The following is a 16,804-nucleotide window of genomic DNA, read 5'->3' as shown; positions in this document are numbered from 1 at the left end:
AAGCCACATTGTTGGTTAAGTGCTTTGAACCTGTCAGAAACAGAGTGTAGGAAAAAATACCAAGTAATATCAGCCTGCCAGTATGGGCTGTCGGGAATATCTATTATGCCATCTGTCACAGGGGATTTTAGGTTGGAGAGCATCAAATCCGTGACTGGGGACTCAAAGTTCAAAAGCAGAAGGTCTCCCCTCTCTTCTGCAGACGGTGTGGTGTCTAAATCACTGTTTTCAGGCATTTCACTGATCATACACCGTGAATCTGCAACTTCATTGGAAAAGAAAAAAAAAAAAAAGAGGGAAAGGAGGAGAGAGAGGAAAAAAAAGAGAGAGAGAGAAAGAGAGAAAAGGGGGAAAAAAGAAAGCCTCAAAGAGCCCTGCATCCCAGCACTGTTCCGCGGGTTCCGTAGTTCACATCAGTGCTTTTGGGAGGTGTGATAGGAAATTTCCAAGCCTGCTGTCTGCCTCCACGGCTGGGGTTTGGGTGCTGACCTGTCCGGAGCAGCGGGCGTCCATCCGCAGAATGGGTGGGGAGGGCGGGTTGGGCCCAGGGCGCAGGTAAGCCGCAGGCCAGGTGTGCTTCTGGGGGGTGGGGGGAGCAGAGGAGTAGCAATTAGGCAGCCGAGTCATGCTCTTGGGCGCGGGCTGCAGTTCCCTAATACATTCCTTTCTTAATGTGACTTGATGTAGATAGAGTGAGGGCCTATCAGGTGTGAAAAGCCCTGCTGCTCCTGGCGTGGAGCGGCCTCCAGACGGTGATTTGGCGACGTCAATCTAGTCATGCTTGATTTCGACACTTAACGTGGTAAAGCAGGATTTCTCTACCCCCGATCAACTTCTCAATTAGCAAGCTGCCTTGTGTAACGGCCTTGTTTTGCAATCCCTCAGGGCTGCTTCAGGGGTCATTAGGGTGAGAAAACTTGAACGCTGGCTCTGGGCTGGAGCCGAGAGCTCTCCTAAACACATAGAACCCCTTCTCGAGTTGTTTGCTTTCATGGGATTGATTCTTGGCACATTAAGAAGCTTAAGGCTCCGGTATCTTCTTTAAACTGGCCCCCTTATCGCCTTTGCAGCTGACAGGTTTTTTTGACAGGCTGAGAGTAAAAAGAGATAACTAGTAGGTTAGTACTTTATTTATACATGTGGACACACAGGCGCACAGAGGCACGTGCACGCGCAAGTTCCACTATCTTTTAAGTTGTCTTTTCAGGGCCTGTGGTTACCAGTAAGTATCAGCTGTCAAATGATTCCAATGCCTTATTTTTCCCTATTCAGGGTGTCGGAGTTCAGAATCTTTATTTCTGCTTTTTTTGATCACTAAATGATTTTAAATTGTGCCTCATTCAGTGTTTTTCTCTCTTGACCCCAGACCATATATGTACATGAGTAACAGAGCCTACCATGAGGTTTATGCAGTGGGCATTTAGGAACAGATATTGAAATAGAGTTTATTGATAGGATTTTTTTTCCCCTTTTCTCTCTGATTTGACTAAATGGCTGATTCCCAACTTTAATACAAATAGAGTTTATTGATAGGATTTTTTCCCCCTCTCTCAGATTTGACTAAATGGCTGATTCCCAACGTTAATGCATTTATTAAAAAAAAAAAAGAAAAAGAAAATTTTGAGTGATTTTTGGAGCTTTTTTTTTTCTTTCATAAAATGTATCTGGATAGGAAAACACATGATAAAAGCAGAGGAATGTATTTTTGAGAATTGTACTAATTCCTTAGAAAACATCTCTACTTTGGATTATGCGTTTCATATTTGTGATTTCCATTCTGATAACCCATTTTCATGTCCACTTGGTATTATCACAGTGTTAGAAAAATAGATGAATGAATGAATATCAGATATTTTGGCAGATTCTGCCTTAAGGTCATGTTCTTGGAGCAAATTATTCTAACACATATTCCGTGAACGGATTTTCCCAAAGTGATCTGCCTAGGTTTCTTACAAAAATATTTACTTTATTGACACTGAACAGAACTTTTGTGGTTGATAATAGAGGTATGGTTCTAGAGATAACTGAACTCAGTGTATTTTATAAATTGGAAGTGGGATATATATTGATGTTACACACCCCCAATACACTATTTATGAAGGGCTTGACATCCAGTTTTAGAAGTGTTTAAGGAATACTTAAAATTCTGGACACTGTGGAATAGCAATTTCTAAGAAGTACTTCAAATAGTAAGTCCTAAATGTGACACAACAAGGAAATACCTCTGTAGCTCTATCTTTTTATAAAGAAAATGCATACACATTTCAAAAATGAAGTATTTACTTAAAACTCAGTGCTATGGAAATAACATTTTACCGAAGAAAATGTTTAAAAAACTACACAAACGCATCATGTCTATATGATACTATCTGTGTGTCCTGTGTATGAAGGACATTGTATGTGTAGATACAGAAATATAATCTACAGGTCTGACTGTAGTTCTTTTTGTATAGTTTTACTACACAAAATTCAACTTCAGTGTTTCTCCTTCATAATACCATATCTATGTTGTACAAATCTATTATGGAGAGCATCAAGCTTAGACTAATTAATACTAAAGAATTCTACCTCTTCTTTCCACAAAACTATTTTCTTTATATATATAGTTGATTTCTTATTCCAAAAAGGAACTTGTCTCATACAAATAATTATTTTCGTGGGATTTTTTTTTTTTTTTTGGTAATTCTTCTAAGTTCTTACTTTAAGGCAATTCAAAAATCTTTTAAAATATTCTCAAATTAAACTTCAAGTTAAATACATACATATATACATATATATACATGCATACATATATAGAGATATAAAATACTAACTTGTACTGAATAGAAGTTGTATACCTTCCCTTTTAACTTGGTTTTACAAATTCAGTATAACTAAAAGTCAAATTCTCCAAATTAGCTTTTACTTGAATCATCCAATTACACTTCAGCTAAAGTGAAGAATCACAGAATGTTAACATTATACAAAAGCCCTGAAATATTTAGATATTTAGTTCACTCTGCCTATTTGGGTCACACACACAAAGAAAAGGAACTGAAGAACAGAAAGTTTGAAATTATCTGAATTCTAATTGATCTTTGGCTATTACTAGGTTTGCTGTATAATTTTCTACCCAACCCAGAACACTTTGATAAAGAAAGCACTGCTAATAGTTAGCCTGTGCCACAGTACTATGCAGGATTGTCCTGCACACATCCTGACATGTAAAATACCCTTGTTAATACACAGACTAACCCACATGTGATTTTTTAAAAGGATAGTTTTAAGAATAATTTGTTATAACATTTTAAGAATAATTGTCCATTAAAATCCTAGAGGCAAATGACATCAGATGTTAAATTTGCTTTGCAGAAAACACTTTTTTTAAAAGAGAACCAATAAGATACCTTTCATGAATCTTTGGTGATAATGTTCATGGGATTTGGAGCCAGGGTATATTTTGATGCCTCTATAATAAATGATCCTTGGTTATAAACAAGAATGACAGGGGCGCCTCTTGTGGCTCACTGGGTTATATGTCTACCTTCCACTCAGGTCATGATCTCGGACTTACCAAGATGTCTGGGGGTGGAGCCCTCCTCCCCAGGCTCCCTGCTCAGCGGGGAGTCTGCTTCTTCCTTTTCCTCTGCTCCTCCCCACCACTCTTGTTCTCTCTCTCTCTCTCAAATAAATAAATTAATCAATTAAAAAAAAAAAGTAAGGATGACTATCTCTGGAAACATTTTCTGCCCCTCTTATTTTTTAGTAAGTTGAACTTATAAATTACACAATGTCCTAAATCCTGCCATTTACCTTAAAAGGAAATATGGTAATTAGGTAATTTCTTCAAAGGAGTAAGGTAAAAAGATTTAAATAAAATTTGAAACTAAATTGAAAATAACAGGTCCTTATCTGGGTTGTCACTAGACTCCTACAAAGCACTTTTTCTTTGAAGTAAGTCATAATCCTAGAAGAAAAGTTTTTCTGAAAATTTACTGGCTAGTTGCAAGAATAAGTAAATGCCTTCCCTAACTCTTTGTTTACTTTTTATAAATATTCCAGCAATTACTGTCACAAATTCATAACCTCTGGATATGAAAGAAACACTTTACATCAGAACAGATACGTTTGCATTGCAGCCCTGATTACACTGTCATCAGGGAGTCAGTGGTTCCCAGCGGAGCCTTAGTTGAGTCTTGGTTAGTACCTGAAAGAAGGACTGAGTGGCATTTGCAAATATGTTGAAATTGACATGTGAAAATATTAAGTGGCTTATTTGAAAAAGATCACAGAAAAGGTCTTTCCCATGATTAGTTCTCAGATAACTGTTTACAAAATGACCTCCATCACCTTCCCATAAAAGCTTTTTTCCTTCCTCTTTATTGTTCTTTTCTGTTCAAACATTTTGATGTTTCAAGTTCATTAGTTATGAGATGGGTAAAAATCATATTTTCAAATAAAATACCTCCCCACTTTCTTGCTCACTTTTATATATAGTGTATGCAAACACAAGTGTGGAAATGAAAGATGAAAGGGAAAGTAATTGTAGGGCTCAAGACATCTGTAAAGAAAGCAAAAGACTGCAATGCTGAGTTTTAGGAAAATATTACTTCAAAAGTTTACACCCTGAAAAACCTATATAATTTTAAGTAGGTGAAGCTTTTTAAAACTTATGATAGGACAGATTGTTGCTTTAAAAACTCCTTATAAGCCTTCATTATAAAACTGTGCACAGCACATCCTAATTAGCATTTATTGTATCATGGCTAAAACCAGTGCATAATTTATTGTGATCTACTAACAACTTCCTCAGTTGTGTCAAGGGAAGGATAGATAATAACTAAATTGCCCACAATATCTGTAAAAATAGTCATAGATATTTATGCTCGTGTAATTGTGACTGATTTGTTCTCTCCCTCATTAAAGCTTACCTGAAAATTCGAGCAGACTAGATGAAGTATCTACTTTGATTATTTAACAATGCATATCTCTAATTTTAGTTCATCTATGTTATCCTTTATTTCACTGTCTCTTGCTTTTCTGTACGTCCTCTTATTCTAGCTTTTCCCATAACTTTATCTAAAAATTTGAAAAACCTTGTCATTTAATATCCCAACAATAAATAGCAAGTTTGACATACTTCTTTCGTTTGAGCTACGGAAGATTCTTCTGAGGACTAGGATTTTATGATTCTATGAAATGTTGGTACAATTGCCATATTTGCCCAGAAGTATTATCCTCATCAAATGTTGAAGTGAAAATATTCAATTTTACATCCCTCTGACTCACCTCTCTCAGTAGGTTGCTGTGCTGATCATAAGTAGCAGTAACACCTGCTCGGCTTTGGAAAATGGGTATGAGGGGAAATTGACAGTGATTTGTTGAAAGTGAAAGTATAGTATTTAAATACTGTTTGAAACGTTTGACTGAGTCAGGTGTGGAGAGAGATGGTAATTCTAAGTAAATCGATTCTGTCAGATCAGCAAGCTAGAGTCTTTTATCCAGTGCAACCCCTTCTTGCCCTATTTTTATGGGGCAGCACAGGGAAGTATAGTGAGAAAAAGACCAGATCTGGATAAGGATGGTTAGGTTATCATAGCCGTTCTGATGCTAAATAATGCTGTAGGCTTCTGTCTATTGGTGTGGGGTATTTCCTTCCCTTCATGGCAGAGCTAGGACCAGAGCCAGGGAGTCCAGGCATCAGTTCCTTTTTTTTTTTTTTCCATCTTACCCTGTTGCTGACTACATGGAGAAGAAAATGGCAAGTTTTGAAAGGAGTTAACACTGAGTAACCCTAGAACCGGAAAAATAGGCGAGACATTATTGTCTATTTCAGATTATGGGTGTGCTATAATGAGTCACACTATCAGCATACAATTAAGTTTGATGTTAGAATAAAGCATCCCTGGCCTTTACTTTTTCTATCTATAGGCATAGAACACTGGAAGAGAGATTTCTAGGATGAGTTTAAATTAGAAAATTCTAGATCTCTGTGTGTGTAACTGTAATAAACCTAGTGTATCCACGGGTACTGGGAAAATAGATCAGCACTGTCTAACAGAAACATAACATAATATGATTCACATATTAATTTTCATTTTTCTAGTAGCCTCATTAAGACGTTTTCTTTCAGATGAAATTAATTTTGAAAACATGTTTTCTTTAACCAAGTGTATTCAAAAGATTATCATTTCTATTTGTAATCAAAATTTAAAAGATATTCATGAAATGTTTTACTTTTCTGTGCTTTGAAATCTGGGGTATATGTTTTACTTAGAGCATATTCCATATATACTAACCACATGTTAATTGGTCAGTAGCCACTAGTGCTGACCATATTGGACAGCATAGCAATAGACGGGGAGTACAAATACAGTTAGCTTGGCTTATGAGTTGAGTGAAGGTGGGGAAAGAACCAGCTCTATGGTGAAATTAAAGGTCTGCCTTCAAGATACTGAGCAGTATTACTGTTTTGTCTTGTTTTCCTGGACTATCTTGAGATAGTCTAAAGCAACCTATTTCAAATTAAGGTAGATTCTGCAGGGCATGGACACCTAACCAATCGCTCATGGGACTTGGTTCTAGAATGATAAGTTCCTATAAGTCAAGTAGTCTTAGTGGGAAGTAAGTCTTCCTAAAATGTTTCCTTAGTCTCTCCTTTGCCTAAAAGGCACTCCCCAGAGAAACAGATAACAATGGTGTTTCTTCACCTTTAGCATTTCTTTTTATTTTTCTATTAGTCCCAATGTAGTATTAAGTATAGATAACAGGAATTCCAAAAACCCAAAAGTTAAATCTTTCCCCTTCCTCTTCAGGGATAACTTTTTACTTATAATTTTATTATCCCCACCATGTTGTTGTTTAAATGGGTGGGTGATATTTTAGTCCAATCGGTGGTTGGGAGACACTCAGGAATTAACCATCTGGGTTGGATGTGAACACCCAGCAGCCTAATTCAAGGAAGGGCAGAGTTTTGCCTGAGTGTAGGAGAGGGACACATTCTGAGGATACTCTTAACATATTACTGCACCAAACATGAAGCCTTAGTCATCCAGGCCAGAGTCACCTCTGTGGGTTGGCTGGGCTTCTTTTCCTACTCCCTATAACCTCAGCCTACCAGACTGCTAGCATATTTGCCATTTCTTAAACATACTTTAATAACTCTGATCTTGACCATCTCCAGACTTCTGCTTATCCTCTAACATCAACCTGAGAAACATTTCTCTCAGCTCCCACCAGTTCTCTACCTTCTGAAATACCATCTTTCATTCAAGTCCTGCTTCAAGTGACATGTTTTCCCTGGTACGGCATAGGCTTACCAAGTGACAACCACCCTCTATTGCATGGCACTTTTCACCTCTGCCCTTGTACTGCTCTTCTCATTGGTTACTCGATGGCACACAACCAGTGATTATGCATCTTAACGTCCCTAAGTACCGTGTACATAGTAGGCATCCACTTTCATTAAGAAGGTTTCATTGAACCTGAGCTTTCTGTCTATACTGTAAGCTACCTCTGGGATTTCAGGTAGCAAGTTTTATATTTTAACATGTACACAACTATATGGCATGGGCCTTGGCAGTTTTTTTACTGAAATTGTAGTTAGGCGCTTTGTAACATTTACTTAATTTTTCCACTCAACCTGTAATATGTGCTTACCTAGTGAGCTGAGTGTGTGCATATTCCCTATAAATCTATCTACATAAAGGGTGCCTGAGTGGCCTAGTAGCTTGAATGTCTGCTTTTGGCTCAGGTCATGATCCCAGTGTCCTGGGATTGAGTCCCACATTGGGCTCCCTGCTCAGCGGGGAGTCTGCTTCTCTCTCTACCCCTCCCCCTACTCGTGCTTTCTCTCTCTCTTATGCTCTCGCTCTCTCAAATAAACAAATTTATAAAAATCTTTAAAAAAAGATCTATATAGAGTTATCTATCAATCGATCTTATATATGAGATATATATCTTTTCTATTTTATGTATATAAGATCTTATATAGAAAGAGAATATACACATATGTGTATATATATACATACACATGCACACATGCATGTAAAGAGATTATGCATATATACTCTATAGGTATATATATATTTTTTATTTTTTTTCTATAGGTATATATTAATATATGGATTAATTCATATACACTTTACATTCAGCAAATGGCTTTTGTGCTTGGCATGATCTGTATTTGTTAATAAAAATATATACACTTAATATATATGTGTATAAATACACATATATAAAATATATGAATTTAATAACCCAAATTAGAGTTAATTTTAAAGAATAAAACTGCTTAACTATGAAAGGAATAATCTCTAAGCTTCCTTTAACAGGTTATGTATCTAGTTCCTTTAAAATAAGATCAACGTTTTTTAGCTTAAGTTTTGAAAAATTCAAATTAATTTAAATTTGCACAAATGTATACTAAAAATATATGCTAAGCCTAACTGTGTAACAATTAGAAGCATGGTTCACATTAATGTTAAACATTTTTATATTCTCCTTTGTACATTTAGAAGTGTTCAGTGTTTCCTTTTTCTCCTCTTTTAACTCCCACACTTTCTTTATCTCTGTGACAGTGGAGGACATGCTAAGACCCAACAGGAGAGAGAACAATAGGTTCAACTCTCTTCACCCTCCTAATGGGTGAGCTTTTTTTACATTTAAAACAAAAGAATTGAATGTTTAAAGTGTTTTCATTTTCTATCACTGCATTCCTTAGTTTAAAAAATGAAATAGGAAAGAAGATGAGAAGTGTATTTGTAATAGACAAAAAAGCAATTGCCCTTCTCAATCTGTGAAAATGTTCTATTCCTACTCACATAACGTGTTCAATAAAACTTCACCATCCAGCAGTCAAAAGTTAAAGATCTTTTTCATTGATTACAATCTCATATTCTTAGAAAACTAAACTTTTCATTCTCTGTTCATCTCTAGTTATTCTGCATAGAGAAGCGTTTTGTTTTGTTTTTTTCCACACATGGTATTATAAATAAACAGTCTTATCTGCGATGTTGAAAAAAAAAAAATTACTGTTGACTTCATGTATATTCAAGTTGCTCAATGAGGATTGCCTGAATACCAGAAGAGAACACTTGATCTTTGTTCAGAGTTAAGGTTTATTGCAGTGATATTTATGTATGCATTTTCCCCAAAATAATAAATTAATTTGAGTCGAATACTATGCTTTCCATGGCTTGGGGGAATTTGATTTAGTGACTTGAGCCACTGACCTGGTAAAAAATCTATAGAAACATCTGGTGCCGTGAAATAAAAGACACTAATACAATGAACACTCATTTTCCCCCGGATGCCTGTAGTAAACCATATTCATTATTGCTATGTTAAATGATTATATGTCTTGAGTTTTTCTCTACCCCCACCTCCAGGAACTTTAGTAATGGATATATACTAACCCATACAGAATCCACCTGATTTATGACTAGGTTGCAAAAGCTGTTGGACATTTGGTAAAAATGCAAAATTTTCTGAGTGCTTTGCCACCCATACACAAAAAGTATTAAATATTTCTCTGCATGCTTACTACCATGTGGGAAGTGTTATGCAGCATACAGATAGGCTTGAGTTCTTACTTATAAGAAAGTTGTCTGTTTGGTTTTTACCTTCTTGTCTATGTTTAGATTGTCAGTACCAGGTAGTGAAAGTGAAAACAGAATGGAAAACGGACAGGAATGTCCTTTGGGATCCCTGCAAATAGTTTTACGCATTGATATTGCATAGATGGTAGTTGTCACCTTTTATATCGTGAGTCCACTTTGGATAGTGTGTCAGAAACAAGACAGAGGTCATATTGCTTAAAGCCTATTGTGAGCATGAATGGTAGAGAAAAATCTAGCCCATAAATTGGCAAATTAACCCCTGCCATGCTTTAATAATCTATAAGATGTTTTAAGCTGAGCAAAATGGATCAATTATGTTTTCCTTACCATAAATCTATGAGCTGATACTCTATGATGAATTTAGGTCAGGATTGCAGAATGACTCCTTTTTAAAATAAAGCTTTGTCTGTCTCAGTGTTCTATTTGCCAAGTACACGTAGGCCCTCCCCTTATGTTAGGATGAGATCTTGTAAGCACCGTAAACAAGAGATTACAGAGATCTCCAGCTTAAACAGAAAAGGGAATCAGTATTAGCCTCCCTGGGAGTGAGGAATGGTAAGGAAGGGGTTACAAGGATCTCCAGGATTATGAGTAGTCTAAATGAATTAGATAATTAAGAGACTCTTCTTGAATGTATCCTAGACACATCTGAAAAAAAAATCTTACAAATGAGAACTATGCATGCCTTAAGCTTAATTGTTATATATGAAAATCATTTTTGCCTGAGAATCCAAATGTCATGTTTGAAGACCAAAGGATAGCATTATACGCTTTGGAAACCCGATTTTGTAACATAGGACTTTGTTTCCTTCCTCAGAGAATCTTGGGTTCGGCCAACTGCGAAAAAGAACCTGAATGTGGCTATAGAATGATCTCTTGATCCTTGGACAAAACTGAGGAAAAAGTCTAACAAATGCATCGTTTTGCAGTAAATTAGATCAGATTTCCGCATCTCCGCACTCAGTCTGTGAGCTGACAGTTCAGTAAAATGTTCCCTTGTAAGGTTCGCCCTCTTAGGAAAAGGGGCAATAATTCATCATTAGGATTTCAGAGTCCAGGTGTAGATGGAAACTGATGGAGCCTCCAGCGAGGCAGGGAAAGTGCGTGGAAGAAGAAAATTTTATCTGAAGCCTAATTCCCTGGTTACAGCAGAGAATAATTAAGATAATATTGCTTCAAGAGTCCTTTAATGATTAAAAATCACATATGCAGAATCCATAAATTGGAGGGCAACAAATTGGAAGGCTGTAACGTCAGAGAACTGTTTTGTGCACAGCGCAGTGGAACGTACGCTAGAGGCGGCTCGCCGGCCAGCCAGCCACCAGAGACCAGGACCATTCCAAGGACTTTGTTTAGATGCAACAAATCATTTGTCTGTTATTAACCTAGAGCTTGTAATTATGCAGATTGCCATAGATTTTCCTGGGCCTGGAAGTGAGATTGAGGGTTGTTCGCAGTATAGCAGGCAGCTCAGGGCTGGCCATGCATTACTGAACTTGCCACATTTATCATGTTGACTGATGGCAGCAGAAGCAGGTCTCAGGTCCCAGTGGTTAATGTAGTGGGTAATTAACTGTCATTTGCCTAGTAATAGGCTGATGATCAATGGTTTGTGTGGAAACAAATTCTAATCAGGTAGCTGATAAATGCTCAGCTAGCGAGAGCAATTGAAATTGGGGGAAACTATGTCCAGAATTTCAAAATGGCATTGTGTGGGTATGTTTATGAGGTGTAAGCAAACCGCGTAGTTCCTAAAAACCGCTTTCTCTGCCACCAGCCACGTTTTGTATCCACAAGTGCACCCGTATGCACGGAATAAAGAACTTCTTAAGATTTCCTTATTTCTCCAAGATGCAATGAAAGAGCAGGTGGGACAAGTGGCACGTGTGAGTGACGTGACTCCTGAATGGATCGTGCAAAGTGCCCTGAAAAGTCAACGTCAAGTGTTAGAACGGCCGAAAAAATTCTGCTTGCAAAACAACAGGATGAAAGCTTCAGCTTGGGGTGGTTTCAGTTTTAACGATGCCAGTAGGAGATGTGAGATGTTGCATTTTCAATGAAGTTCTTTTTAGAGAAAAATTATTTCCTAAGATACGGATTGTAAAGGGAGAACACGCCTGTCATTGGAGTTATGCTCCTTTACGGATGCATGTGAAAATGTCTTAAAAATTCTTTCAGGAAAACTGCAGCTAACAATTCCAAATTTGGTTTTCTTAAATGGAACCCTTCCTTCCCCTTTTGTCAAGGGCACACATTATACTGGCAAACTGTTTGGAAAGCACTTACGCTTTCTGCCCTCAAGGCGCTTATGTTCTTCAAGAGACAATCTAACAAAAACATAAGCGTGATCGTTTATTACACGTTTTGCCAGACTCTGAAAACCATTCTCACAACTCTTTCCAACAATTGTCATTAGCCTGGTAAGAAGAAATGGTTATAAACTTGAAAATGAATACGCATGCCTGAAGCAAAGACCTGTCTTTGGAGTATTTAGAAAGTAGGAGAAGAGAAACTTTAGCATATTTGTGCGTAATCCTTAAATTCAATAAAATGAAAGACTGAGTTTTTTAAAGTGCATTTTTATAAATAAAATGAGTTTTCTCCATAGCACCTTTGAATTCATTAGTTTAGAACTGCTTTTAATTTGGTCTTTCCCATGAGAGCCATTATATTTTTCTCCTGTCAGCCTGATGCTGGAGAAAAAAGAAAACTGGCAGATGTGGTGTTTTTCATCTAGTTTGCTTCCTAGTTAAAAAGTGCATTAACTGCTATGCACAGAATATTATTTATAATAACTCTTCACTACCATTAACAACTTTAAAGAAACTTGGTTTAAATATTGCCAGTGCAAATGGATAAAATATTTTATTCCTTCCCATTGTGCAACTGTAGAGACACTTTATTTTATACTAGTTTTTAGGTCATTACAATAACTATTTTCAGGAATCTGTAGCAAATAGGATTTTTTGAAATACGTTTTTCCGGGACAGTTCCAGTGGTTCTCTCGATATATTATGTTTCAACTCCTGGTCGAGCTATATGTAGTTTACAGCCTCATTTAGTTTAATGTGCTAGTTGAATAACATAATCATAGCTATAACTATGGTATAGGGCCATAAGGTGCCTGCACCTCTAATGTTTTTTGACTATTTAAATGGCTGGTTCATAAATGTTCTTTTCATAATAATGGCAAACCTAGTAGCTAGATGTCAGAAAATAGTCAGTCATTCAAATGGGTTTCTTTTGCAACTGAAGTGTTTAATATGTAACATTAAGATCAAAGTTACGTTACAAAAATTCCTATTTACTGCATATTCTATCCAGTAGAAGATTTTTGCTGTGAATTCACTCCCAAGGACTTGTTTGCATGCGGTTATGTAAGCTTCCTAATGTATTTGTCTTTTCCTTTTCTTCTCAAACGAGATGTGATTTTCATCAAGAAAGGTCAACTGAGTATGTAACAGAGAAGAATACTTATGTGTCTGCCTTGGATAAAACTTGCTTGTGTACATCATAAGGCATTGTGTATTGATAGCTTTGCAAGGTGTACTGGCACCTTCTCTAGACATCATCTCAGATCTCCTTGTAAGAGTTTGAAAAAAAAAATGTTTATTGTTCCAGGCTCTTCGGTGTAACGGGAAACTGTGCCGCCTGTAGTAAGCTCATCCCTGCCTTTGAGATGGTGATGCGCGCCAAGGACAATGTTTACCACCTGGACTGCTTTGCATGTCAGCTTTGTAATCAAAGGTAAGCAGATTTCATTCTGGTGTCTAAAAAATAGCAAACCTCTTTTTGCTAGTTATTTATTTAATAAGCGGGAATTATATATTTTACTTAAAGCAATTACTCTCAGCATTTTTGTTTTCTGCAAACATTCATCTGGTGCCAGAGACAAAACCACTGAGGGGAAATGTCTTAAAACTATGCTGCTTCTACCTGTGGGAAGAACATGCTAAAGCAGGATGGGAAAAGAAATGAAGACACTGCTACCAACTTTAGTTTTCTTATTATTTGTTCTTTATTGTTTTTCTTCTTTAAAAATTATGTTTAAAAAATCTCTAACATTTACTTTAAAACTTTAAAAAGATCTTTAAAGTCTTCTGCCTTTTTAAAAGTAGGCTTCATAATCTTCACTTCTTTCGTACTATGAACAAACACATTTGCACTGAGGCAAATATACAGGAACTTGTAGGACATGTCTATCTTCATCTTATTTTTCCTATTTATTGCTGTCCTCTCTCTTGATTTCTTATCTTGAATTTTAACCTTGTTTTATATGTACTTTTAAAGTTGCTTTAGGTCTCTTTGGGAATGAGGCCAGATATAGCAGAGAATTAAACACTTATCAGCATTGGACAGGCAGCATAGGCAAATGGGAAGAGTATTGCACAAGGAATCTAGAAACCTAAATTCTACTCTGGACTTGGCACCTCACAAGATATATAACCATCCATCAACCATTTTAGCTCTCCCAACCTCAGTTTTCTCATTTACAGCAAAGGGGAGCTGGATTAGTCAATCTCAGAGAACTCTTTCATCTCAAAGCATTATCACTTTATTCCATTTTTTCTTCTTGAAAGCTATAAGTTTTATTTCCAGTGGGAATGTTATACCCCTGATACCTGTTTTATATGATAAATGCAGAGGATATAAGAATATGAAACTGTGCGTATTAAAATATATTTAAAAACCTAGTACACCTGGGGGATGTTAATGAAAATATATTCAATGTGAGTGTGACAACAGCTGGACATAGTATATAATCAAGATATATTAGTTTCGCCAAGTTCTCAGTTACTATAATTTGCCCTGCTTTCCTACTCAGTGCAGCATCTTCTTATGAAATCCTGTATAAAGTAGTAGAAAGAACATGATGTTTACAGGGAGAACTGGATTCAAATTCCAATGCCATCATATATTAGCTATGACATCTTGAATCTGTTACTTAATCTCTGAGATTGGTTTCCACCCCCTGACAATGGAGACAGTAATACCTGTCTTACAGATTTTGAAAATTAAATGAAATCCTTTTATTAAATACCAGGAACACAATTGCCTCTAAAAAAGAAGTGCTTTTGTTTTGATACTTATTGTAATTTACTCAATTTACTCTTACCAAATAATATTCCATTAACTTGGTTTATTTATTTATTTATTTATTTATTTATTTATTTATGATAGACAGAGAGAGAGAGAGAGAGGCAGAGACACAGGAGGAGGGATAAGCAGGCCCATGCCGGGAGCCCGACATGGGACTCGATCCCGGGACTCCAGGATCGCGCCCTAGACCAAAGGCAGACGCGAAACCGCTGAGCCACCCAGGGATCCCCCATTAACTTGGTTTTTACACAAGATATATATCTCAAAAAAAGATATACCTCAATAATATTTCCTGCTAGATGTAGATGTTCAGAGTAGTGCCCAGTATACCTTACAAATCTAATTCATCCAGGAAATAATTTAGGAAGTCATGATACAACACCTTGAGTCTTCCCAACAAACTTTTGTAATCAAAGCAGGTTAACTCAGTCTATGGTGACTTTTAGCAAAAAATAAATTGGCAAATATATGTGTAAGGGTATAGATACATGGACATAAATATCCACACATTCATATAGACATTTATATGCATGTGTACATGTATGTGTATATATTTTAAAGAGATGTAAGTAGTAAATCTTACTAAGATTTACTATGTCTTACTATGTCTACTTATCATATTGATCTAACAATTCAGTTATCTTTATGCAAGAACAAAATTTACTGTTTTTCTACTTATAAAAGAGTACATATTCATGGTAGAAATTTTAGAAAATAGAAAAAGGCAAAGAATCATATTGTCCTATATCTCAGTATTCTAAAACAAGGCATTTTAATATTTTGGTGTATAGCTTGCCATATGTTTTCTTATGCACATATGACAAATGACATTATAGCATGTATTTTATAATACATTTGAGCTGTTTAAAGAAAAAAAAAAAACAGGGAAGAAGCCTAACGTTTGATATTTGAACTTTTTCATTTAATGTAGTATGCTTTTTCACTTGCCCTTACAAATTCTTTTAAGATATTTTAAGCTTTCTCATGTTCTGTTTTATGAATGGAGCTTCATATTTTAAATCGGTCCTCTATCATCAGATGTGTAGGATATTTCTTCACATTTTCCTATTATCAATATTGTCAACATAATATGGACTTTATAAACAAAGAGTTTTCAAGCCTGTGTCGGGATAAATTCACAGGATCACAATTAATCAGACAAAACATATAACTGTTTAAAGGCTTATGTTATATGTTGTTAAAATGCTCTCCAGAACAGTTATACCAATTATTCTCACACCAGAAATGTAAAAGCTATGTATTCTTACATTCACTCTAACATTGGGATGACTATTTAAAAAGTAATCCCTGTCACGCTGAGGGATGAAAGATGGTATCCCATTATAATTTTTAATTAGTATTTATTTGATTTCTAGTGGCCCTTTGATATTTCTTCTTTTAGGGAACTGCTGTTTATGCCCTTTGTCCATTTTTCCATTAGGGCAGGCTCCCCTATTTTATCCATGTTCTACACAGAAAATTAAAACATCACTCAAGTGCTAAGCCCAGCCTAAATTCTATTATGATGCAAAGTAATTGTAGGTTGTTAATGCTATTTACAAATCATATATCAATTTTATTTCACCATTGAAATAAAAAGTTGCATTCACAATTAAGTCTATCTTCTCCGTAGAACTCAGTCAAGTAAGACAAACACTCCTAAATTCTGACTCTAAAACTGTTCACATTCTTATTGCTGCAAAATACTATTCTAGTATCATTATTAAAGTACCTAATATATTTCCGTGTTCGCTTCATTTATTACATGCCATAATGGCACTGCATATCTTTAGTGCTGGTTATGCACAATTAGCACTTAGTTATTGTCTTGTCACTTCAGCCCCTACAAGACAAACTTCTTTAATGCAAGAAGTCAGCTAATCTCCATCAGTCAAGCAGAGCAGACAAATTTTGTTACTCTGAGTACAGAAGGTTTTCAACACAGGAGATTTTCTTTTTACTTTGACATTTGCTGGGGAAATCCTCTCCAATAAAGCCATATGCCACATGACTATACTTCCAGTAGCCAAATCATTATGATAGCATTGCACATTTTCAAGTAAAACACAAAGCAAATAGGTAATTTATAGGCACTTTTCCTTAAG

At 36.1% G+C, this 16,804-nt stretch overlaps 1 protein-coding gene across 4 annotated transcripts in view; it reads left to right on the top strand.

Annotated features, from left to right (window-relative positions):
* The window catches only part of LMO3 (LIM domain only 3), a 56,402-nt gene that overhangs the window by 29,934 nt on the left and 9,664 nt on the right, over positions 1-16,804 (top strand). For all 4 annotated transcript variants that reach the window (XM_041735398.1, XM_041735397.1, XM_041735396.1 and 1 more), the window contains one exon: positions 13,221-13,346. In XM_041735398.1, coding sequence (XP_041591332.1) covers positions 13,221-13,346 — 126 coding nt within the window. The remainder of the gene's footprint in view (positions 1-13,220; positions 13,347-16,804) is intronic.

This window comes from Vulpes lagopus, chromosome 21 (genome assembly GCF_018345385.1).
Source record: "Vulpes lagopus strain Blue_001 chromosome 21, ASM1834538v1, whole genome shotgun sequence".
In the NCBI taxonomy this organism is placed as follows: Eukaryota; Metazoa; Chordata; class Mammalia; order Carnivora; family Canidae; genus Vulpes; species Vulpes lagopus.
The sequence above is the reverse complement of the archived record's forward strand: the minus strand, read 5'-3'. Positions and strand labels throughout refer to the sequence as shown.